This window comes from Perca flavescens, chromosome 4 (assembly GCF_004354835.1).
Source record: "Perca flavescens isolate YP-PL-M2 chromosome 4, PFLA_1.0, whole genome shotgun sequence".
Taxonomy (NCBI): domain Eukaryota; kingdom Metazoa; phylum Chordata; class Actinopteri; order Perciformes; family Percidae; genus Perca; species Perca flavescens.
In genome coordinates this window covers 25,807,922-25,832,303 of record NC_041334.1, presented here as the reverse complement: position 1 = coordinate 25,832,303, position 24,382 = coordinate 25,807,922, and the positions used below count along the sequence as shown (strand labels likewise).

The window sequence follows — 24,382 nt, the reverse complement described above, 5'->3', positions numbered from 1 at the left end:
AGACGTCAATAGTTAAAAATCAACCACATATAATCAACACAGAAAGCATACAGTATTGTGTAATCAGCGGCTCCACCAACCCTCTCTCCAGGTGGTCCAGGAGGTCCTAGTTGTCCAGTTTCTCCTCTCAGGCCAGGTTGCCCAGCATCACCCGACTTCCCCTGCAGCCCCGGGGGACCAGCTGGACCAGGAAGGCCTGGATCTCCCTGAAATTAAGTCAAGAGTTAGGTGTTGACCTGTGGCAGATCTGATAAATCACACTAACCGATCAGAGAGGTAAACACATAGATCATCCTATGCTTCAGCACATGCTGTTACTCACCTTTAAACCTTGAGGCCCAACCCGACCAGGAGGACCTGCCAGTCCTATGCCCTTCTCTCCCTGCAACACACGTTTTGTCATAACTGGCACATGTACTGAGTTTGATTTTTAAGGCAAATTTTTAAAAATAAAACAAACATAGCATACCTTATCTCCTTTTAGCCCAGGGGGTCCCTGTGCCCCCTGTGTGAAAAACAAATATGGGGTGTGAAAATAAGAATAACGAAGTGGGGATTTTTTTTAATATCCATATCAATAATAAATTATTGGAATGAAAACAGAAACATTTATTATAAACTTTTTTTTTTTGCAGTTGCAGTTGCAGTTTGTTTAAATGTGTTATAAAAGTCTGTCCCCCAAATATCTGTTTGGCATTCAGTATTATGCAGGTGAAGACACGCACCATCAGTATTGGTGAGTACGGCTTGGCTGTCATTACACTAAACATGCCGCGTTAACCTCAAGGACGACAAATAATCAAAACCTTGAGCATCAGAGGATACTGGTCTGAATAACAGTTGACACTTTTAGATAGGTCTAGAGACTTTAATAACACTGCTGCAGAAAAATGGTTAATCAATATATCAACCATTTTAATAAATTAAATAAATTAAATAATTGGGCTGATATTAAAAGAGAAAAAGAGTTCAGAAAAATAATACTAGCTTAAAATGTGTGTCATGCCACTAAAAATAACTAGGATGAGTAATAAGCTGATTACTGCACAGGCAGAAGCAGAAAGATGCTAAATATCAATATGCTGCACTTGATTTTAATATAAAAATTCTGCGCTGGATGTTGTTGAGCAGTTACTCGCGTCAATACGTTAAAAACAAGCAACCCCTTTTTTATGGCTGTATCAGCATATTGAGCTCACTAAATATTTATCAAGAATGTTCATTAACTCATTAAAATTGTTAAAAAGAAATATCCCCCTGGCTATTACCATAACTCTTAGCTATAATAACTACCTGAGGTGTGACGTCAATAAGTATGTGGAGCAGCTTTGTACTCTCATTATTATCTAATCTGATTATCTTTTTGTACAGGACCTGTTGTGTTCTTGTCTGTGTATGTAAATGTTTTTGTAAAACCATTTCTGTAACATTTAATAAAATGTGTGTGCAATTGAGTTTGGCTTTTAAAATACCAATAAATACATGTTAAAGAAATTGTCAAGAGTACTTTATTTAGTGTTTCATCGAGATCATGAAAAAGTAAATAAAACCATGTCCTTGAATAAAAGGACATATTGGCTCAATAACTGATTAATAATAGTTCTCCTGAATACTTCAATTCAAAATAGATATAATCGAGAAGCTAACTCTTTACACACTGTTAAAAGTTATAGTACAAATATAAGCCATCTGTTGATTAGTAGACAGCTTGTCACATTCTGATTAAATTAAATTACACAGTACTAATGGTAGTGTAATGTTGGCATTAAACCTTCACTGAGAGATGATAGCGTTAGAGCTTTGGGAACAATGTGAAGATACACAAGGTACACAAAAAAAAAAAACACATTCAGTAATATAACACATGAGAGTCTGTTTTAAAAAAAATACTCCAGAAAACAAACAGTGGCAGTGGAAGCTGATTACTTACATCCTCTCCAGGCTCCCCTGGTTCACCATCCACTCCCTAGTATGACAACAGATAACAGGATGTGAGTAAGTTGTTGTGTGAACTTGAAGAATGTGTTGCTCTGCAGCATGATGGTACTCACTCGCTCTCCTTTGTTGCCAACAGCACCTTTGTCTCCCCTGTTACCCTGAAAGACATCAGTTATACGATACGTGTTGATGAAAAAGCACTTAACATTTTACACTGTCTCGTGGCGCTGGCTGACTAGCCTTCAGTGCTAATGCTTTGGTCAGACTCACCTTTTCTCCAGGTAGACCTCTCTCTCCAGCCGTGCCTGGCAGTGTTTGACCATTAAGACCCTGCATTAATCATAACCAGGAAAGTGATGTCAGCTGCATTCAGCTACTCTGTTCTGAATCCTCAAATATATTTTTTTAGTCTTCCATTTCTGGACACAACTGCATTTATTGAATATGTAACCCACTTACATTCAATGGGGAAAAGTTATGCAAGTCAATTTAGCTATAATGCCTTTCACAGTGACTCACCCTCTCTCCTTTTGGTCCAGGGGGTCCAGCCACAGCCTGTAAGAGTGCAGAATAATGGAGAAAATAATAGCAATTACCTGTGCAGCATGGTATGGGTTGTTCGTGAAAAGGCGTAAATGTGTACTTAAAAGCCTTGGTATTCAAGGATCATATTAGCCCAACCATTAGCCTTTCCAGCTCTGGAGGATTAAGAGCCCTAATGTCTTTGGCAATGACAGACTTCTTCTCTCTGTAAGAGGCAAATGTCTTACTGAAAACTTGCTAGAGTCTTGTGTTATTAATATGCCTATTCAATTGCATTTGACAAATCAAAGAAAGATCTGGGGCCTCATGTATAAAAGACTGCGCAGCTTACATACCAGAAGATGGCATACAGCCAAAACTTGAAAAGTACCTACGCACAAAAATATTCACATGTATAAAACCGGGCGTATGCCAGGTCCTGCGCACCTTTCCTTTATACATGACAATCCACGTGAACGACCCACCGACCCCTCCTTGCCTCCTCCCATAAATTAATATGGAAAGTACTATAAATGCACCCCCGACGTCATTCTTTGTCCAATCACAACGGGTAATACCTCTGCAGATGGAAAAAAAACTTCACCGACTGTGAGGTTGAGGTGCTGATCATGGGGGTGTAGGCGAGAATTTTTTGTTTGTAGTTTTGTCATCTTGGATAAGCAATAAAAGAAAATGCCCAGAGTGGCAAATGGTGACCGGGCGGTGAATGCACCGAACCATGGCATGTCAAACTGGAAATCAAGAGAATAGTGGCGGCGCCACAGTCCAAATTACGCACAATTCTGAACTCACTGACGTAATGCCATTTATTTTCTAAGTGTTAGTTCACTCAGTGAAACTGAGTCCAGCGCGAGGGAGACCCGACTCAGAGGAGGAGAGGTTAGTGAGGCCAGCGTCTCCACGGCAGGTGACTGCTGCGCCACGCATGGATGAAATAATGAAATAGTAAATAGGACTACAGTAACAGAAATATGTGCCGAATCGAGACAGTCAAGACGGCCCAGTGTTTGGTGGACCGGGTACACCTTGTTCACTTACATAGCCTACAAATCATCCACAAGATCAATTACGCATCACATGAGTTTGCCCACCCGACACAGCGTTTGTTCCTGGGGAGATGGATCCGTGCGTCCCACCTCCTGTGTGCCATGGATGTCTGAGCCTCAGCAACTACAGAATCACAGGCACTATTGTATTTTCCGTGCCAAACAGTTGGTAGATATTTCATCTATGGGAAATACAGAGGATGACTGAAAGTATTTTCTAAGTGGATTTATCATTCATTTCCCGTCCTCATTTTTAACAGTTTAAGTAGCCTGCAAATTAAACAGTTAGTAGTGTGAAAGATGTGAAACATTATCCACATAAATGATCAAACATTTATGGAGTATTGGCAGATAAAATTATGTTTTTTCATAGACAACGTCACAGACGTATGCCAGTAAGTGAAGTGGAAACTTTATTTTGTAAGGTTTGGTGATTTTCTGCAATTTTCAGTTAGAATTCGCCACGTTACAGAGCCAGAAAAGACTTTGCGGATGGCCCGCACATTCTCACATCAAGTTAATTTTTTATAAATCACAAAGTGTCCGTTAAAACCAGCGTACGTTTATACATGAGGCCCCTGCTGATATTGTCGCTGTGGAGCTGGAATATTCAATGTGTGTGTGTGTGTGTGTGTGTGTGTGTGTGTGTGTGTGTGTGTGTGTGTGTGTGTGTGTGTGTGTGTGTGTATACAGAGCTGCTGATGGGTTAAGTGTTGCCTGGTTATTCATCAAACGAGTGAACTCCCTGACAGTGTCACAATGGCTCTGTCCAAGGTGCTGAACCTGAAGCAGTCAGCAGTGAGGGAGCTGTTCGAGACACTCATTCATGTCAACAGTAGAAACAGCAGGAATGGCAGCGAATACAGAGTACCTGACAAGCAAGCTCCATCTTTGTGCCTTTTCCTCCAGGCACTGTTCTGCTTGTAAACAGTGTCTGGAGGAAAAGACAACACCAGTGATCAGCCCCTGGCAATGAAGACTTTAAACTGTTGCCTAGTGGTTAAGACGCATACAATATATTGTGATCGCAACATCCCTGGTTCAATTCCAGCTGGGGAACCTTGTTACATGTCATACCCCTCTCTCTGATGAAAGTTACAATATGATAGAACTTCGGACAAAAGACTAATATAATATAAATGCTTTCAAAGCCGCTCTAGCTACTCTAGCATGTAGCATGTGTGCTTAAGAGCAGCTGCCCGGCTGCTACCATACATTTAATACAACCCATCAGAGGAATCATGCAAAGGAACATGACAAAGTTTTACAAGTAAACATTGTCTGGAAGTAAAGAGAAACAAACACTACTGGAAACAATAAAGAAGTGTGAGAAACTCTTTTCAGACGACAACAAAGTAAAGCAACATAGAAAATAGGTGTTTAGAATAGTTAAAATGTTTTTTGTTGTGGATGATCAGCCCCTTTCTGTGGTTGAATAAACATGTGCTTTGGATGCTTAACTGAACAGCTGAAGCCTTTCTACATACTCTGAAACAGCTGTTCCACATCTGTACAAGCGAACCACTGGATTCCTATCAAAATGCTGAGAAAACATTGCAGTTTTCAGTTAACAGCTAGTAAATGTGGTCATTATGAAATCAGGCAGCAAACTTGATAGACTCAAGTTTTGCATTTCAAAAAGCTGCGCTCCAGACTAAAAAGTTTGATTGCTCCTGGCTCAGACAAGGGGGAATGTGCACCACAGCAACAGCAAATTAAAGTACAGTGCATATTGTTTTACAGGATAAGGGTAGGTGCACTCATAGGTTACTAATAGTTTGCATTAAATGTGTTTGATTGGTGTTACATCTGCAGTGTAATGATATAGATTTTGTAAATTTACAAAATTTGTATTGAGCCATGTCTAATAAAAAGAACAGAGATGATTTTGACTGTATGTGATGTGATGAGCCTTGCAGAATGAAAGTTATGAATGTATGTGACCTTCTCTGTCATTTTCAGTCACTGAGCTGAAATTTGGCTTTATTGAGATCCTCATCAGCAGAATTGGCACATACTTTGTCATGCTGAGCCAATCCCTATTAACAGATGCCTGCAGTCATTCAAATACAGACAACTGGCAGGCAATAATATTTCAGTGTCAGTGCTAAGGCAGTTTCCATTTGACTTGGCGCTGATGAATCACGGTTGAGCAGAATGTAGGAGTACTACTGTAATGTAGGAGTTCAGGTCACCTACTACAAGATACATATGAACTGACACAAGTCAATCCCAGACCAGCTTGTGCCACCTGCAGACAGATGTTCCAGATGTGAAAACTCATATTACTGGATGAGCAAGTGCCAGAATATTTGCTCTTTGAATGTCAATCAATAACAGTCGTATAACCGAGAAATCCCACCGAGACAGCTTGCACAGGAGGATAGAGCTCTTGTAGTACTGCCTGATCCCTGCTCAAAATACCCACCAAATGGCAAGGAATGTTTACACTAGTTATTTAATACACTTTGTAAAATTTATGCCAGATAGCAGATCTGAATCCCATTTTATCTTAGGATAACAATTAATAGAACCATCCTAACTTAAAGGGATTTCCTAAGTAAGGAGAGAAATAGAAATAGACCCTGTCCTAAATTCAAAATTACCACCAAAAATGGCAGCAGTAGCCTACTTTTGTTAGGTCTTTGTGGCAATGACAATGAAGATGGGGAACAACATTATCACCGAAATATAGTATAATGATTAAAAGGCTACTCAAACCGTATGATGACGCTTTACATTTGGGACCATCTGGTGTAACTCCATAATAGCATGATGTCAGTGTGTTTGAATCCGAAACACAATTTCTGGATTCAATGACTCTTAAACACAGAACATTTCTGCCTTGCCCGTTGTACTGACTTTACTGGATTTAACTACAGGTTACTGATGGATCCCCTCCTCAACAATAAATGTCTATATTCTGATGTTTTCTGTTTGTGAGCTGTTTGGAGAGTTTATCATGTTCCTCTCCCTTCAGCCTCCTGGCTCACACTGCTGCAGCCTACTCATAATATCAGAGTTACAATATCAGTTCATAGAGACAGCGAGCAGCAGCATATAACCAACTAACAGTGGGACTCCTGGACAACATTAACCCCTTAACGCCGACTGTCGCTAATTTGCATCAAACCCCTTCCATTCCGACTGCAGGCGAGATAGCGTGTGTATTCCCCCCAATACCGGTTTGTTTAGATGCGATACCTACCTAGGAACGTTTTGCATGCGCTGGTTTCTCGTAGGACCGGTCGGAGTGGGAGATACATCCGGTTCACGGAAGCGAAATTAACCCTAACCCCTAACCCTACCCCTACACCTAATCCTACCCCTAAACCTACAGTTTAGAAGTTCTAACAACTTTGTGACATGAATGAAATCTACTATGTGTTTTATTAATTTTACCATTTTGTAAAGAATTTTACCATAATGCCTGTTGTCGCTAATTTGCATCATACCTAAATTTATATCTATTCCATATGCTATAGACAAATTAACAATCTCAACTTAATTTAGCATCAGCTTGGAACCAGAAACACACATAATATTTTGTTTATATAATTGTGAATAAATTCAGGCGTCAAGGGGTTAAGAAGTGTACACATTGCAGGGGAATGTCTCTGGAGCACCATTTGAGTTACAGACAGCCTTTGGTGGACAAGCAGCCCGACTAAGGCCCTAAAGGAAGAAAACTCTCACAGTAGGAAGCTAATAATAGCTCTACAGAAATGATTTTTTTTTTTTTTTTTTTTATCACTTCAGGCAGCAAATCATTCTGTAGCTGGGATCATATCCAAAAAAAACTACCACAAAACCAATTGCATTGACTGTCCTCTTAGCCAGAGGCTTCTGCCTAGACACAACAAGTTCTCACCTTCCCTGGGGGGCCGCTGTCTCCTTGCTCCCCCTTTAAGCCGGCCAGGCCTGGAGGTCCAGCAATGCCCTAAGGAACAAATTACACAATGACAACACCGAGGGGGACCTGATAAAACAGCACAGTGCACGCTAAACACTACATACACAGTCAATACGAACAATCAATACATGAACACAAACACTGGTACACACACACACACACACACACACACACACACACACACACACACACACACACACCTGCTTTCCTGATAATCCAGGTATTCCATCTTTGCCAGGCACACCATCTCTTCCAGGGACCCCTGGTTTACCTGCTTCACCCTGAGGAGCAGAATATTCAATGTTTAATACATGTGTAACCACAAGCATGTGCAGTCACGTTTAAAAATCATCTAAAAAGATCTGTTGTCAATCCGGTGTCCAATTCACCTTGAACACCACAAATGATCAATTGATATGGACCAGTTTTACACTTATTTTATACTATATTTTAAAGGGGTGATAGAATGCAAAACCGAGTTTACCTTGTCATAGTAGAATAACGACGGTGGGTAAAATGGGCATACAGAGAACCTCAAAGTTCCATTGACACCTCTTTCCTATGCAAATCTCACAATTTGAAACTGCAGCTAAAAACAGGTGAATCCAAACGAAGCTAATATTTGACGTCAACTCGGTGGCTGTACCTTAATTGGCTCTGGTCTGTACCTTTGTCACGCCCGAAAATATTCATGAGCATACCGTATAAGGGAGAAAACCGCTCGTTTCATTCTAGGGCTATTTCACAGGGTTGCATTAGGGAGCACAGTACAGCACCCGGGCCATTTTCAGCCCAACCAATGTTACATACCGTATACGGAGACCTTAAGGAACAGTGTGAAATACCCTATATAATCATTCTATCACTCCTTTAATATATAACAGCCAACTGTTTCCAACAACAATGAAACAAAGAAATTCATTGAAATTCATTCTTCATTTGTACACTTCCTGACTGTGCTCCACAGTGCAGCAACAGTAGCAGCCAGATCAGGATTGCATACTCACCACCTGGCCTGAAAGTCCTGTAGGGCCCTGTGGACCCTGCAGGGAGAAATAAATACAGTGGTAAGAAGGACCACAATATGACACACACCATGAGATTTTAGATGAATTTCATGAGAAAACATGAAAGCAGTTTTTTTTCCTGAAGAGAAGCGAAGAAGGACACTTACTACAACTCCGGGGGGACCTGGTGGTCCTGGCAGACCTGTGCTCCCTTGGGCACCCGAAGGACCCTGCAGACAGGAGAAATTAACTCACACTGCAGAACTATTCTACAACTTCACTGTCTAGATTGTAAAGTGATAAGGTATTAGGGCAATTGAACCTATTGTCTAAAAGATGTAAAATACCAGTGGAGTTGTTTTACCTGGACGCCAACACCTGGCTCTCCTTGATTACCCTGTGACAGACACAAACCTTTTAGGACTTTGGCCAGAAAGCAACAAACAAAAAAATTTCAGAATACATCGTAACGGTAGCACACCGATATGTAGTTAGCTCACCTTCACACCTGGTGCACCTGGAGGCCCGTTGGGACCCATGGGGCCCTAATTGAAAACACACAACATGTAAACTGCTGCTGCTATGAGTCTGTGAATGTGTACGCATGCTTCATCAAGCGTGTGATACTTACAGTTGGTCCCCTCATGCCAGTGTCTCCTGGGTTTCCCTAGAAGCAAAATATAAGTCACATATAGTATATTCATCATAAAATCCCCCTCAACCCCCCTGCACAAAACAAACCAGATTGAACGTGTTGATTAGTAGGCTCTAGAGGTGCTGGTAAGCAAATTCTGCGTTACCTTTGGACAAAGCCAGGCTAACTGCTTCCAGTCTTTATGCTAAGCTAAGCTAACTGGCTTCTGGCTTCATACCTAACCAACAGATGTGAGAGTGGTATTGGCCTTCTCATTTAACTCTCCGAAAGAAAAGCGAATAACTGTATTTTCAAAAATGTCAAACTATTCCTTTAAGCAACACATTCATGCATAAATATGTTTATAAAAATTTAGCTCTTAAAAATAAATAAATATATTCCCTTATGTACTCATAATTGGACAACATGGATTTACATAAATAATACACATACTTGTCACTGTTGGACAAATATACAACAACATCTGGCTGACTCGTGACAACAGGTAGGACAATACAAACAGAGGATCAACAAAGAGACACATGGTAAGCTCTGAAAAATCAGTGCTGGGAGAGGGATAAGCACACAACAGACAGCAGGCACAGCTGCATGCACGATAAGCATACTCAAGCGAATAGACAACACACTACTTTTTGGAGTACCAAATACCCAATTTCCTTCCCCTATGCTATTGTACACTGCATCCTGGCGAGAGCTTAAGCTCAGTCAGCTGACTTTCTTTCATCTCCTCCAACAAATCAGCAGCGTTTAACACGTTTCAAATTCAACTTCAAAAGTCAACTTGTGAGTTTGACGCGGATGCTTTTGGGTGGTCTTGATTCATATTTTAGGAGGAGCCAATCAAGGTCTGACTCTTATCCCAGGCGCCAGCTTCCAGAAGGATGTTTCAAATGCATTCAGATTAAAGTGAGGTGACATTTGCCTGGGATGTACATGACGATGTGTGGATCCTGATCATAGGTTGTTCTAGTCTCCGGTTTTTAAATGCGGAAACATCTTTCAAGCTATTTCCTGTCTAAACTAAAGCCCACTGGTAGCTCTAAAGCTTTGGTCCATTCCCCACTTGGATCCGATACCACAGGGACAGGTTCTGCCAGCCCTCCCTCCTACACAGCTCAAGCATGCCAGCCAGTAGCAGAGAACCTACCGGTCTGCCTAGAACTCCTGGGAACCCAGGCAAGCCCTGGAGAGGATGAAAGACAGAGGAAGGTGGATGACAGTAGGGTGGGGTGGGGGGGGAACAAACAACACAGAAAAGGAAATGAGGAGAGAGGAAGTAAGAGAGTGAGGTGTTAGCCGCACAGCTGCAAAAGGTTACGGTCTAAAGATCTATGAAGCCTCAGCCCAAGAGGGGAAAAAGAGAGCTCCATCAGCCAACCCAGTGGTTTGCTCTGAAGATCAAGACTAAGAGGAGGCCCCTTTGCCTGGTTACTGCTTACTCACTGGTTGACCTGGACGACCAGCGGGCCCTGTTTGGCCCTGCTCCGACATGGAGGGAAGGAAAACACAAACTGTGAGGATGTGCTTAATATACCGCTCCTTTCCTTGCTTAAAATTCAATTCCTGCACCCGACCATGCAATCATGACATACAGCACAAAATTTGTGTCTGGGCTTTTAGTGATCACTGCAAATACTACAGTAAGGAAAAAGATGAAACCTTAATGTGTCCTCTGATGTTAACTGGAATCCTGCTGGTTTAATATTTCAAAAACGCTGAGCAGATGCATTACGTCTTTTATATGAATTAATACTCCTATATTTACATATCACAATACTGTAAATGAATAAAAGACAAATACGCAACAGAATTCATTCATTATTAACTATACATACCTGCAAACTCAGAAGGGCTGAAAAAGGTGACACATCCCCGAGAAGAAAATAAAGGGAAATCACAACATTTTCCCAGTGCTAAAACAATACTTTTAAGATTGAAATATATATATATTTAAAAAGGAGCACCTTGTTCAATTGTATTTGTCTGTTCTGTAGGTTCAAAAATATAAAACTATAAAAAGTTGATCTAAAAAAAAATTGCTAAGGCCACAGGGTCAAAATTAAATGATTTATTAAAACTGCAATAACAATAATTTATAATAATAACTTATTTCACCAGTAAATTCCTGTTAAACGACAAAAACAACCACTGGATGGGAAAAGGGTATTTTACAATAACTTTGAATGCAGCACGAAGCTGGCAAGGCGAGTTTCAAGTGAATGCAACATCTGTGTTGTTTTTCAGACAATGGCAGCAGCAGACTGTTGTTGGAATCCTTTCTAGTGAAATACAGACACACTTTTACACCGTTTAGCTGTCAGCATTTTAACCGTGTTTACTCCAGCTGTTAGCTAACCGTAGGCTAGCATTACCTGCTGCCGAGTGTAGTGTTAACTAGCGTCCCGTGCGGCGATGTTTCAGTTCCCTCTAACATCCGTTTACAGAGCATCAGAGAGAAGCGCAGGCATTTAAGTGGCACCTAAATAAGGCACCAAAATCCACGTTGCTATTCGGTCCGGTAGATAACGGTCGTTGAGGCACTGGTGCCATATTAGCGCACCCCCTCCGCGATTTTCGCCGAAAAGTGACTAGTTTGCAGGTATGACTATATATGGTTGACTATACAGTATATAGTTATTCTCATAAGAAGAAAAAAAAAACACACTTACCAAGTCTGTTGAAAGACATATTCACTAAATAATTACTTATAAAGTGTCTCTAAACCAAGAAAGTAATTACTATATCATGCTCTATTAAAAAAACAAAAAGCACAATATTGTCACCTTCACATTCAGGCGTATAACTTCCAGTAACCAGTACTTCACACTTACCGGTTTCCCATCCTGACCAGGTTTTCCTGGTTCTCCTGGTGTTCCCTGAAATGACAAAACACAGATTGCTTCTTAACATTTAAAAAAAAAAAAAAGTTTTTCCAACATGTCTTGAGTATAGTAACAGTCAGAGCAAAATCAGATTTCCATCACTTTAGGAGTCTGTGATTATCACAATGTTCTAATCTAGATAACAACTGAGAGCCAGCTCACCTGCGAGCCGTCACGTCCTTTTTCTCCAGACTGTCCTCGGTCTCCTTTATCACCACGAGATCCTGCAAAACCCTGTAATACACATTACAAGTAGCTCATTTGCATATAGAAACACATTGCAGTGAATGGCATTAAAATAGGACATTGTATTATGTTCAAATCTTACCCGTTCTCCTTGAGGTCCCGGTGATCCTGCAGCACCAGGCTCTCCCTTCTGTCCCACAACTCCTGGAGGGCCTCTGACCCCAGGTGGACCAATCAGTACTGAGTCAGCAGATGCTCCCCTACACACACACACACACACACACACACACACACACACACACACACACACACACACAAACACAAAGCTTTTGAATTCCATTCTATGTTCCGCGTATCTTATATTGACAAAATTTGGAATCTCCATGGTTTCACTGCATTATTAGCGAGGATAAGGAGTTTACCTTTTGCCCTGGTGGGCCGGCTGCTCCCGTTTGCCCCATTGTACCCTGAAAAACAGAAGAAATTCACAGTTCAGCGTGGAAGTGTTTACATAAAACATGAATTTTTTCTCACTACCTTGATGCGGAGGACCAAAACAAACAATGTCAATGTGACATAAACACTTACAGCTACTCCTTTGTCACCTTTCTCTCCTCTCTCCCCCTGAAATTCAGACACATCATATTAGCAATCATGTTCAGTCCATGAAAAATCTTAATTTTTTTACCCAACTCTCCTCAACTCACCTTATCTCCAGGTCTTCCAGCCTCCCCCAGTTCCCCAGCTCGCCCAGGAACTCCTGGTATTCCTGGTTTGCCTGACTCTCCAGGTTGCCCTGGGGGTCCCTCTGGCCCTCGCTCTACAATGGCTCTACCTGGAGGACCAGTTGCTCCCACGGGTCCTTGCTCCCCTTGATCCCCTTTTGCTCCTCTCTCTCCTTGAAAACCACGGGCACCCTGGTGCACAACAGGAAACGGACAGAGATAAACAAACCCAATTTTTAAACTGAATTATGGTGATTAGACATTTTAATAAACATCAAAGTGTAGTGCACCATCTGGACTTGCTATGATCTTCCTGCTGGCCTTCATCAAGTTTTTTTTTTAAATCTTTCCTGTAAGCTTCCAAGATGCCCTTAGTCATGCTTACATCTGCACCAGATGGTCCTCTCGGTCCAGGTTCGCCCACGTCTCCTTTGTCACCTTTCGCTGCCTTTGGCACTGTAGGAGTCAATGATATGTCCTTCCTGTCCACAACCACCTTCAGATCAGACATCTGTGTGGAGGGAGGAAAGGAGGAAATGGTTGGCAAGACCTTCATAACTTTCGGCCATAGGTGCCTTTTCTGTGAAACGCTCAACAAACAAAAATCATTACATTTCCAATCTTAATTGTGTGGCAGTCCACATACCAGAATGCCAAAGTTGGCCAGAGCCTTCTGTACATCCTGGTAAGAGAAACACACAAACACCAGTCAAACGAGATGAACAATATCAACAATAAATGATTCCACAAGTCCCAGCTGAATCATGACAGGTGATGTGCTGACGTCTTACCATTGCTGTCCCAGGTTTGCCCGGCGCCCCGTCCTCTCCCGGGTCTCCCTGCCAGCAACAGGAAATCAAGGTGTCAACATAAAACATTGGTGTTTACGAAGTGAAACCTCACTCACGTCACACTTGCAATACAATAGGGATGGAAGATTAACTTACAGCATCACCTTTGAGGCCAGATGGACCTCTTTCCCCCTGGAACAAAACAAGTTAGAAGGTCAAAGAAACAACTAAGTAGTTACTAATCTAAAGCAGACTGAGATATATATACAGACATCTACAACTTACTCTGGCTCCCACAGCTCCAGGGATCCCAGGTACACCCTGAAGGACAGAGCAATGACAATGATAAAAACATCAACAGATAACACTGTGTGTGTGTGTGTGTGTGTGTGTGTGTGTGTGTGTGTGTGTGTGTGTGTGTGTGTGTGTGTGTGTGTGTGTGTGAGCGGCGACGGATATAGATAAAACAGACAGCTTTGCTACTACATGTGAGAGAGCGATGCTGCTGGGGACATGATCACACAAGAGCTAAATAGTAGCTTGAGCTTTCTAGCTGATGTTTCTGTAAAATGACCTTTTCTATAGAGATGCACCGATAGACCGGCCGGTGACCGGAATTGGCCGGTTTTCACGTGTTCAGCCATGACCGGCGACCAGCAGGTCAGTCTGACATATGCCGATTTCACGCCGGTCAATGCTACAATTAACTGACAACATACGTCATACAAGTTACAGGACGCACGCACACACGGACGCGAGAGCACGGTCTCTTTTTCCTTTCCGCCGTGTGTGACGTGTACCCGCTTGCGGTGTGAAGCGCGTGTCCGCGCTATTCTCGCACACGTAGGGAACCTCGTGAATTAACCTGCAACATGTCAGCTCTTTGGAATTTCTTCAGTGTGTGTGCAGAAGATAACAAGTTTGCAATATGCAACACCTGCAAGGAAAAAGTAGGGCGTGGAGGGACGACACCAAAAACCAAAATCTAATTTTTTTAGTTGGATATGGTTCCAACATTGCACTTTAGATGTATGTGAATTTCCCACACCAGGAGTAATTTATATAGTTCTATTTTATAGTGATCCATTATCTGTTCAAAAGATGTTCTATGTTCTGTGCAAAATGTTCTATTAAAGAAAAGATAGAAAATAAATATTTGCGTGTGCTGTAAAGTGGTTAGAAAAAATGAAATCGGAATCGGCTAAAAATGGTAACGGCTGGCCTAACTCAATGAAAATCGGAATCGGCCTAGAAAATTGTAATCGGTGCATCTCTACTTTTCTAAAAGAAACACAATCATATGAAAACATAATTACATGCCGAGGATTTTATTTAGGTTTATGAGGATTCTCATCTTCCATTAATGCACATTAGCCTGTGGAAGTCCATATCATTCATAGTACAATACAGTATGCTTCAGGAGAAGTAGTGACTGTAATATGCATCTAATGAATGTAATTAACAACAATGTTAGAATGCTGCAAAGTCATGCATGCTCACAGGGGTTCCTGGAGGCCCCTGCGGGCCTGGGATTGGTGACGCTTCAACTCCTTTAAAATACACCACCTGAGAAACAGGGACAGTGTATTGATTAGTAAAGATGACAGACTATCATTCCCATTCATTATATATTTAAAATGTGTCGACATCATTTGCACCTGTCCGGGAGGACCAATGCTGCCAGGTACTCCAGGAGGCCCCGCAGGGCCAGAGGGTCCGACAGACCCAGCAAGGCCCCTTTCTCCTTTCTGCCCTTCCCGGCCCTGGAAAACACATGCGATTGCACAACTGAGACTCTCTACACAGGGTGACTTCACTTGCGCTATAGTGGAGGCTGAACTATAAAATCAAAGCAGGTGGCCGCTGCCACCCCTCCACTGATGTTCTAGAGATAATTAATGTGAATTTGCACATGAAAACAGCACGTTGACATTTGGTGCCTCCCTGGATTCCTCTCAGAAGTGGCTCCCTCTTAAAGGCTAGGCTTGATCATTAGAGGCTAGTGAATTCATACAGCTGCTTCTGAGAAGCCTATTGATTCTGCAGTGAGTGAGCGTGTGATGGTAATGTCAATGTCAGAGCAAACTACAGTTGATAAATACACACTTGAGTGGGAAACTGATGAATAGAAGAGAAGGGAGGACAGCTGATGTGTAATACAATAAAGTCAAGGATCGATACAGGAAGCGGGGGAGACAGGACAGGACACAGTGTAGAAACATACAGACAACAAAACACAAATAGATAATGATATAAAGAAGATTTGGAAAAACTGACATCTCTTCCAGCTGCTCCTGGTTCTCCTTTATCACCCTGCAGATTAAAGACAGCAGAGTCAGATTGACAAAGAAAAACAGACATAATAAGCACAATCTTCATAAACAATTTTCTAAAAAGACCCTCGTCCTACCTAGCTAAAGTATTGTTTGATTTCATTTTTAGTCAGTTTGTTTGGTGTTTTTACATGGGGTGTGTCTAGTAGTATTCAAAGCACTGCAGACACTTCAAAACAGGGCTGGGCAATATATTGATATTATATCGATTTCGCGATAAGAGACTAGATATCGTATTAGATTTTGGAGATCGTAACATGGTAATATGGCATAAGGTGTTGTCTTTTTCTGTTTTTACAGGCTGCATTACAGGAACATGAAGTTCTTACCTGAATATTCTAGCTGTTCTATTATTTGCCTTTAGCCTCTTAGTCAATAAACACACATTATTGATGATTATTTATCACAAATCTCTTTGTGTGAATATTTTGTTAAAGCACCAAAATGTCAACCCTACAATCTCGCCGCAATATCGATATCGAGGTATTGGGACAAAAATATCGTCATATTTGATTTTCTCCATAACACCCAGCCCTACTTAGAAATAATATTCACAAATAGCTAGTATTTGATCAAAGATGCTACACTTTAACAGACCATTTTACATGACAACATTTAGAAGAGGATATCAGGGGAAGAAGTTCATAGATTTGTCACCTAAATTTGTCAAAAAGCAAAATGTTTTTTATTAAAAAAGAATCCTAAAACCCTAGTTGACTAAACCTCCACCGGTCAGTGCCAGATAATCGTATAAACTGACAAACGGCTACAAACCTTTCTCCCATCTTCACCTGGCACACCATCCTCACCCTGTAAGTCAAAACAAAATGTGTTACAGCCTCAAACAAACAACAAACCGAATAATGGCCGGTCTGCTGCAGAAGCACTAAGATAATTCAGTGCCACTGCTTTAGAGACTCACTTAAGACCAAGACAGCCATTATGCAGCAGAGCCTGAAATAAATGTCCTCACTGCTTTATTGTCGATGCCATTACCATATTAGAGAATGATGGAGAGACATGCTGCATTAAACAAGATTCATATTCTGACCGTCAGTGTTCACAATAAATATCAAAGTCTGTCAGTCAAATCACTAATAAAATGCGCAACGTGTCATATTGCAGTATGTCAGGGAGAGTGGGTATTACATTCAAGATGCTGAAGTTACCATTTTGCCAGGAGGACCAGTTTTGCCATCTTCACCTGCTTTACCCTGAAATATAACAACAAGGATGACGACACTCAACTGAGTAAATGTGGTCGAAAAGAGACTGAGATGTAAAGATACAAAAGAATGGATGAGACTGATGGAGAGACATGTAAATACAAAAATAAAAGTGTGTGCATGTGTGCGCGTGTGTGTGTGTGTGTGTGTGTGTGTGTGTGTGTGTGTGTGTGTGTGTGTGTGGGTGTGTGTGTGTGTGTATGTGTGTGTGTGTACTCACAGGTGTCCCTGCAGTGCCTGGAGGCCCAACAGGTCCTGGGGGGCCCTGTTCCCCTCTAAGTCCTGCTAAACCCTGGTAAATCAAATCAACACACAATACAGTGAATGGTTTAATCTCACTTTTATTCAGGATAAATGCCTGCTAAAATAAAACAGATTACGATTTGCACTCACATTGTGCACTGTATTGTGGGGATGTAAGGACAGTTAAAAAGAGAGTTTGAAATGTATAATTTAGTAGATTGGAAGTGTAACACTTGGCAGACATGACAGAAATGGCAACTGCAATTTCTTTGGATGAACAGCAGCAGTAATAACAGCTGTCATGCCCCTTGAAATGTGAATAGGAAAAATTCAAATTCATCAAAGTCATCAACTGCAGGTTGAGCAGTTGATGACTTTCAGAATCAATATTATGGTCAATATTACATAATAGTCTCCTGTAAACTGGAGATGTCTCTTCCTACAGTCGGCTTATGCAACTGGCCACAGGAGCGAAGACTGAATTTTAACACCTCCACAGTGCCCTCTGCAGCACGTACACATAAAGTGCACATTAGTGACTGCAATTCAGGGGCAGACTTGTTTACAGAAAATGGGTTTAATACAGAATAAGGACAATAAGGATAATAATCAGATAATACAACTAAATACAAATCTCACTATGGAAGTGAACATAACACAAAAACATCAGCATTTATTTTTATTTATAGGATTACTTATAACTAATACAAATCAGGGAATGGCATTTTTAAAACAACCACACAGGAAAAGATTTTTTACTCACGTCTCTCCCAGGATCCCCCTGTTTCCCAGGATCCCCCTGTAACACAAAGAAGAAACAAATACATTGTATCAGCTACACATTCTTCACCAAGTAAGGCTCTACACACAACATGTTTTAAAGTTTGGGGAGAAGATGGCATAAACTGAAGTACCCTCTGACCCGGTGGTCCAGCAGGACCTGGTTTACCATCCAGACCAGGACGGCCATCTAACCCGGACGTTCCCCTTTCTCCCTGATCACACAGAGGTTTAGGGTTAGAAAACCACATTTACATTAGAACCTACAGTAAAAGAACAGTTTAAAGGTCCCATGGCATAAAAAATTCACTTTATGAGATGTTTTAACATTAATATGCATTCCCCCAGCCTGCCTATGGTCCCCCAGTGGCTAGAAATGGTGATAGGTCTAAACCGAGCCCTGGGTATCCTGCTCTGCCTTTGAGAAAATGAAAGCTCAGATGGGCCGATCTGGAATCTTCCCCTTATGAGGTCATAAGGAGCAAGGTTACCTCCCCTTTCTCTGCTTTGCCCGCCCAGAGAATTTGGCCCGCCCATGAGAGAGAGAGACATCATGGCTTTCAAACAAGCAAAGTGGCAGTTGGTCAAGGCCACACCCCCACCCTCCACCTTGCCCCCCCTCTCCTCTTCAATAGCTACAGACACAGAAATGGCACATCCTAAGGAAAGCTCATTGTGGGACTGGCTGTAATTCTGCACCAAGGCTGAATTTCGGGAAAGAGACGTCAGATACAGTATTAGGGGACCACTAAGGCCTATATAAAAGCATCCAAAGAGCACCATGTCACGGGACCTTTAAGTTACTCAGTTTAACTTTTGGCTGTAAAGCTTTCCGCCAGCCCTTCTACACTTCATTCTACTGGGAATCTACTGTGTGGGAATGCGTTGGAATGAAGGACCAGTTTATTTATTTTTCAATATGGATGAAATGAGAAGGGTCAGTTGAGTAGGTGACATTGTGAGGACCAGCCACACTGTTTGATTTCAAACCTTCTCTCCAGGCGCTCCTCTTTCCCCTGTGTCACCCTGGAAACATTAGAAGTGAAAATGATGTAAATGTGGACGAAAGGAAATGATTCCGGTACAGTATTTACAGATATCTAGTTATGAGAATTAAAGAAGCTGTGACAGAAAGCAAACTCACTCTTGTGCCTGCAGGTCCCCGTTGTCCCTCAGGACCCTTTACAGACAGCGGGGAAAGAACAACAAGTCACAAAGATCATCAGTCTTGCATACTAAACAACTGGGAAAGGGGTCAGCGTGCATAAAGATGCATATACTGTACGGTGGCTATCAGATGCTCACAGAAGCATTTACAAATTGCAAGAATGAGGCTAACTCACTCGTAGGCCTGGGGCTCCGGGAGTCCCCGCTTCTCCTTTCGGACCTTTGCTACCGTGTTCTCCTGGGTCGCCAGCGTCACCCTGGGAATCACATTGAAGTAAGTTCTTTGTTTACCACAGTGTGTCTGCAATAACTATCAATAAGACTAGATTTTGGGGGATACTTATTGCAGCTCAGAAGTTCTTTACAGGTACAGTACATACCTTCTCTCCTCTCTCTCCTCTCAGCTGGCCCTGGATGTCCGCCTGTTAAAGGGAACATACATGTAGTATCAGAATTGGGTTGTAAGACACTCTTTCAATGGTAAGAAGATGCTGCAGACTGTAGTTCCGAACTCTAGTTTGCCTATTAATTATCATTATGGTTCATTTTACAGTACAGTGTGACACACTCACCACTTTCCCTGGTGGTCCTGGAGGCCCCTGGGGTCCCTTGAAGACAAGAGTGAAATATGTGAAACCACTAACAATAGATATAAAGTTATATAAGCACTGTGTAAAAAATAAAGCAGACAACAAACCAGGTCTCCTTTCTCCCCTCTCAGTCCCGCGGGTCCTGGGCTGCCCTATGATCGAACACAGATCAATAAATATGCTAAGCAGCTGACCTTCCACGATGTTTCTTCTCTCAAGGTTTCAGTGGAAAATCACAATAGCCTATTAAAAAAAGCTATCTGTATGATGATACATAAATGTTCGCCTCACATTTCGTCCGGTCTCTCCTGGGTCTCCTATGTCTCCTTTCTCTCCTGCTCGTCCTGGCTGACCAGCCAGTCCCTATTGGGGGTCAATCAAAAAAGCCTGTTAAAACCTTCCATTGATGTACCATGATAGTTTCAAAGTTTTAGGTTAAAAACTTGACCGTAAAATGTGTCAAAGACCTACCCTCAGTCCTCTTTCTCCGGACTTCCCTGGGAGTCCAGACTCCCCCTAATGAAAAGCAAGTTTAAAACAAAAGAGACATTTGTAGCGACATGTACACACTAATCTTTATAAATAAACGATATAAATAATCTGTGTATATATACACAGTCTGTTTATATAAGAGTGTTTATAGTGTAAATATTACTATTATTTTAATTAATAATATAATACTTTTTGTATATTTTTTTCCTATGTCTATTTAATGTGTACCGGTATTTGTGTTATTCTGATGTGTGTGAATTTTTCTTTTGAGCTGTTGTAACAAGGGAATTTACCCAGTGTGGGATTAATAAAGTCTATCTTATCTTAAACACACAGAGAGTGGACGTTGCGATGTCAGCATCAAAAAGAGGAAGAGATCATACTTACAGGTGTGCCTTCGTCACCCTTCTCTCCTCTCTCCCCCTGTAAAACACAAGTATAAATAATTCATTTTAAATGGGAGGAAATCTTAATGGGGTTACATTTTCTAAATGTACAACATTGACTGAGTAGAGGGTTAGAAACATTATACTTAATCATTTGTGAGAATATTTCATGCAATGCACAGTGTTGTTTTTACCTCTAAAGGGCATCATTACAAAGAGATGCATGTTGGAAGGAGCAGAAGAAAGCTTAAGAGGCATACTGAGAGCAACATGCAACAACAATAACAGCTTGACTAGGTTTTTACAATAGTACAATGTAGTGTGTTACTTCACTGGGTAAAGAAAGACATGACAAAATGATAAGATCACTCGGGCTGCAACTAACATAACCTTTGATTATTAATAATCTGCAGATTTTCTTAATCGTTTGGTCTATAAAACTGAAACTGACCCCTATGTTTGAGTAGAACTATATGAAGCAGATAATTAAAAAAAGAACTAAAGGTGGCCTCTGGCACCACCTAGTGCGATATGCAAAAATCCACAGCTCCCTGTTTAGATGCACCAATCAGGGTCAGTACTTCCTACTGTATGTAGAGAATGTTAAAGGTGCTCTAAGTGATGCGACTCAATCAGCTCCTTCTTGGCTGGAACATTGTTTGTTATGGTTTGTGGGGCAGGTTGGTTTGGTCTTCAGAGACCGCGTTTTTTTTACAGTGTGTTCAGGGGACAGGCAGCTAGCGGATAGTGAGGAGATGTTTGCTGTATGTGACGAAAAATGTTGCAGCCTAAAAAACGCGTCACATCAGTTAGAGCACCTTTAACAACAAGATATTGAAAAAGGTGTGCGGAGTAGTTATTGTTGAATTGTGTTACTTTTTAACAGATCCCATACATCACTCTCACCTCTTTCCCAGGAGGACCAGGCTTTCCCGGGGTCCCTGGCCGCCCATTCTGCCCCGCCTCTCCTGGTTCACCAGGATCTCCCTAAAGAACAGTTAAAAGACCAGTTTGACAATCAAATAAACAGAAATAAAGAGAAAGGCTAAAAACATACCAAATAAAACACACAACAGGCCTCTCACCTTGGCACCCGGCCTTCCATTGACACCAGCAGGTCCCTGAGGGAAGAGCACATGTTTTATGGATTTTCAGTTTCAGCAGTTATGGGGCATGCCTTACACTGACAGGTGGCACAAGGGAATGTTTCATGAATAAGTGATGCTACTGTCTGGAATATATCACAGCAGCTGTAACATGATGAGCCATTGTGCCGTTTGTTGTTGTGATAAAGACGTGTTACAATGACTCCAGTGTGAACTTACTCTCTCTCCTGGCTCTCCTTTAGGTCCAACAACTGACCCTCCCGACCCTGAAGACCCCTTGCAAAAATGATAAAGAAGGAAACGTCATTTAGACAGATGTCAGACTGTAAGTGCACTGCACACACAAACAACTCCATATTTTCTAGGACATCATCATCCCCTTGTTGCTCACTTTCTCTCCTCTCTGTCCCATCTCTCCTTTGTCTCCCTTCCCCCCTTCGGGACCAGCCAGGCCTCGCTCCCCCTGTGGGAGAACAGCAAAGGAGAGGAAACCCATCAGAGTGAAGGAACAGTGGGCGCTGTTAAAATGTTAAAATGAAACGTTTCACGAGAACAGAATTCGATAGCTTACCTGGTCCCCTTTCTTCCCGGGCAAACCAAGAGCCTGGATGATTTGAATAATAAAGTAAGGACTCGTCATCACAGACAAAAGACTGCCACAGACATTAAGTGCATATCCAAAATGAAAGGACAGATACATTATTATATGTCTGGTTGATAACTCACACTTCTGCCGGGCTCCCCGCGTGCACCTTCATTTCCCTGGGAACAGACCGGTGAAATTGTGGTTTCATCTTTGCTCGGAAATTCATTGGATGAGATTATGAAATGTTCCGTGTTGGAATCACGTTCCTATTGACCTGTTGCTTCTCTTGTGATTGCAGTTAATTGAATCAGTCTCACCTTTTCTCCTGACGCTCCACTGGGCCCTGGTAAACCCTGGTGACAAATGGAGACTCATTCATGACACTCTCTATGCATTTATAAACAGTCAGACCATGCAGCAAATATGAAACAATAAGACACACTGATGTCATTGGCCACTACTGCATGGCAGTCTTTCACTCACTCTCAACCCTGGTGTTCCTGCGAGGCCCGGCTTCCCTGGGTCCCCCTGCGAGACAACATTATTCAGATAACAGCACACAATCCCACTGTAAGGAAAGGATGTCAGCAGCTGAACTCGTTACAATTAAAAACTAAACCAACATTGCTCCACTCACTCTCTCCCCAGTTTCACCAGCTGGTCCTCGCTCCCCCTGCAAAGAGACACATGTCCAGATTCACTGATTGTTTTCAAGTCAAATTGCATGTTCTGTGACTGTGGTTGTTTTACTGGAGTCTGTCCACAGGTCTTGTTCTAGATTCTAAAATTCCCTTCTTTGATTGTCTGACTTACTGTGCAAAGACATTGGATTTATTTATTTATTTTACTCATTATGTTTAAACCTGTGGCGTCGGCCATGGATGCTTGTTTGCTTAAGTAGTTTTTGTCTTTGCAATGTTTTTCCAGTGTCTTTTCTTGCACTGATCAGGAGTAGCGTTCCTAATTCCGTTGTATTCTGTATTTAAGCTTTCTATTCCATTCAATCTTACAGAAAAGGGGTGACTGATCTTAGTGCATATATAGTACAGTATGTAGCTTGTAAAATGATCATGTGTGTCACTGTAAATGTGCTATAGTTACTTGGGATGGTTTGTTGCTAGCGATTGTTAGGGCTTCTCAACTTGCATGGGGTATTCTCCAAATAACTGCTATGCCGGGAAAATCAAGGGATTCCTTGTATATACCAGCCATTACCACTCATCGTGCACAGCTATGAACATACTCTTGTACATACAGACATCCATCTCATCCAAAAAAACATTACAGCTGCTTTTCAGTTCAAGTAAAACAAGTTCTCTGCAGTATATTCTTTATTGGATTAAAGTAAAGTAAAGTAAAGTAAAGTAAATCATCAGCCTGCTGTGTCTCCACCCACATTTATTTACTTAAACTTTTCAGACCTATGTGAGCTTGAAGAGATGCAAACTTGGCTCAGCAAGATTATTAATATCATTCCATTTTGACCTTTTCATTTTGTTGAAATTGCATGTGCTCTTCCCTGTGGTAAAATGTACTACTTAAACTGGTGCCATACCTGTAAATATGGACCATAGTCATTTAGACTATTCTCACACACACACACACACACACACACACACACACACACACACACACACACACACACACACACACACACACACACACACACACACACACACAACTCACCCTGTCTCCCTGTGATCCAGGCTCACCTGGCTGTCCTCGGTCACCCTATCAGAATAGAGAGTGACAGAGGTCATTCCTCTATTAACAACTTACAAAAGAAG

General features: G+C 41.7%; 1 protein-coding gene across 2 annotated transcripts in view; it reads right to left on the bottom strand.

Moving 5' to 3' along the window:
* col7a1 (collagen, type VII, alpha 1) overlaps positions 1-24,382 on the bottom strand; it is a 65,532-nt gene that overhangs the window by 13,590 nt on the left and 27,560 nt on the right. For both annotated transcript variants that reach the window (XM_028575452.1, XM_028575451.1), the window contains exons 42-94: positions 24,282-24,326; positions 23,233-23,268; positions 23,079-23,123; positions 22,913-22,948; positions 22,736-22,771; positions 22,581-22,613; positions 22,401-22,472; positions 22,229-22,285; positions 21,989-22,024; positions 21,810-21,890; positions 20,905-20,940; positions 20,497-20,541; positions 20,317-20,388; positions 20,133-20,177; positions 20,008-20,043; positions 19,816-19,857; positions 19,612-19,692; positions 19,413-19,448; positions 19,259-19,294; positions 18,403-18,483; positions 18,252-18,287; positions 17,466-17,537; positions 17,189-17,233; positions 16,794-16,829; positions 15,964-15,999; positions 15,345-15,449; positions 15,187-15,252; positions 13,972-14,007; positions 13,843-13,878; positions 13,687-13,734; positions 13,542-13,577; positions 13,281-13,406; positions 12,878-13,087; positions 12,759-12,794; positions 12,593-12,637; positions 12,313-12,429; positions 12,147-12,218; positions 11,934-11,978; positions 10,250-10,285; positions 9,079-9,114; positions 8,948-8,992; positions 8,812-8,844; positions 8,615-8,677; positions 8,448-8,483; positions 7,641-7,721; positions 7,399-7,467; positions 2,458-2,493; positions 2,209-2,268; positions 2,052-2,096; positions 1,931-1,966; positions 470-505; positions 323-382; positions 81-206 (exon numbers count right to left, since the gene is read on the bottom strand). In XM_028575452.1, coding sequence (XP_028431253.1) covers positions 81-206; positions 323-382; positions 470-505; positions 1,931-1,966; positions 2,052-2,096; positions 2,209-2,268; positions 2,458-2,493; positions 7,399-7,467; positions 7,641-7,721; positions 8,448-8,483; positions 8,615-8,677; positions 8,812-8,844; positions 8,948-8,992; positions 9,079-9,114; positions 10,250-10,285; positions 11,934-11,978; positions 12,147-12,218; positions 12,313-12,429; positions 12,593-12,637; positions 12,759-12,794; positions 12,878-13,087; positions 13,281-13,406; positions 13,542-13,577; positions 13,687-13,734; positions 13,843-13,878; positions 13,972-14,007; positions 15,187-15,252; positions 15,345-15,449; positions 15,964-15,999; positions 16,794-16,829; positions 17,189-17,233; positions 17,466-17,537; positions 18,252-18,287; positions 18,403-18,483; positions 19,259-19,294; positions 19,413-19,448; positions 19,612-19,692; positions 19,816-19,857; positions 20,008-20,043; positions 20,133-20,177; positions 20,317-20,388; positions 20,497-20,541; positions 20,905-20,940; positions 21,810-21,890; positions 21,989-22,024; positions 22,229-22,285; positions 22,401-22,472; positions 22,581-22,613; positions 22,736-22,771; positions 22,913-22,948; positions 23,079-23,123; positions 23,233-23,268; positions 24,282-24,326 — 2,988 coding nt within the window. The remainder of the gene's footprint in view (positions 1-80; positions 207-322; positions 383-469; positions 506-1,930; positions 1,967-2,051; positions 2,097-2,208; positions 2,269-2,457; positions 2,494-7,398; positions 7,468-7,640; positions 7,722-8,447; positions 8,484-8,614; positions 8,678-8,811; positions 8,845-8,947; positions 8,993-9,078; positions 9,115-10,249; positions 10,286-11,933; positions 11,979-12,146; positions 12,219-12,312; positions 12,430-12,592; positions 12,638-12,758; positions 12,795-12,877; positions 13,088-13,280; positions 13,407-13,541; positions 13,578-13,686; positions 13,735-13,842; positions 13,879-13,971; positions 14,008-15,186; positions 15,253-15,344; positions 15,450-15,963; positions 16,000-16,793; positions 16,830-17,188; positions 17,234-17,465; positions 17,538-18,251; positions 18,288-18,402; positions 18,484-19,258; positions 19,295-19,412; positions 19,449-19,611; positions 19,693-19,815; positions 19,858-20,007; positions 20,044-20,132; positions 20,178-20,316; positions 20,389-20,496; positions 20,542-20,904; positions 20,941-21,809; positions 21,891-21,988; positions 22,025-22,228; positions 22,286-22,400; positions 22,473-22,580; positions 22,614-22,735; positions 22,772-22,912; positions 22,949-23,078; positions 23,124-23,232; positions 23,269-24,281; positions 24,327-24,382) is intronic.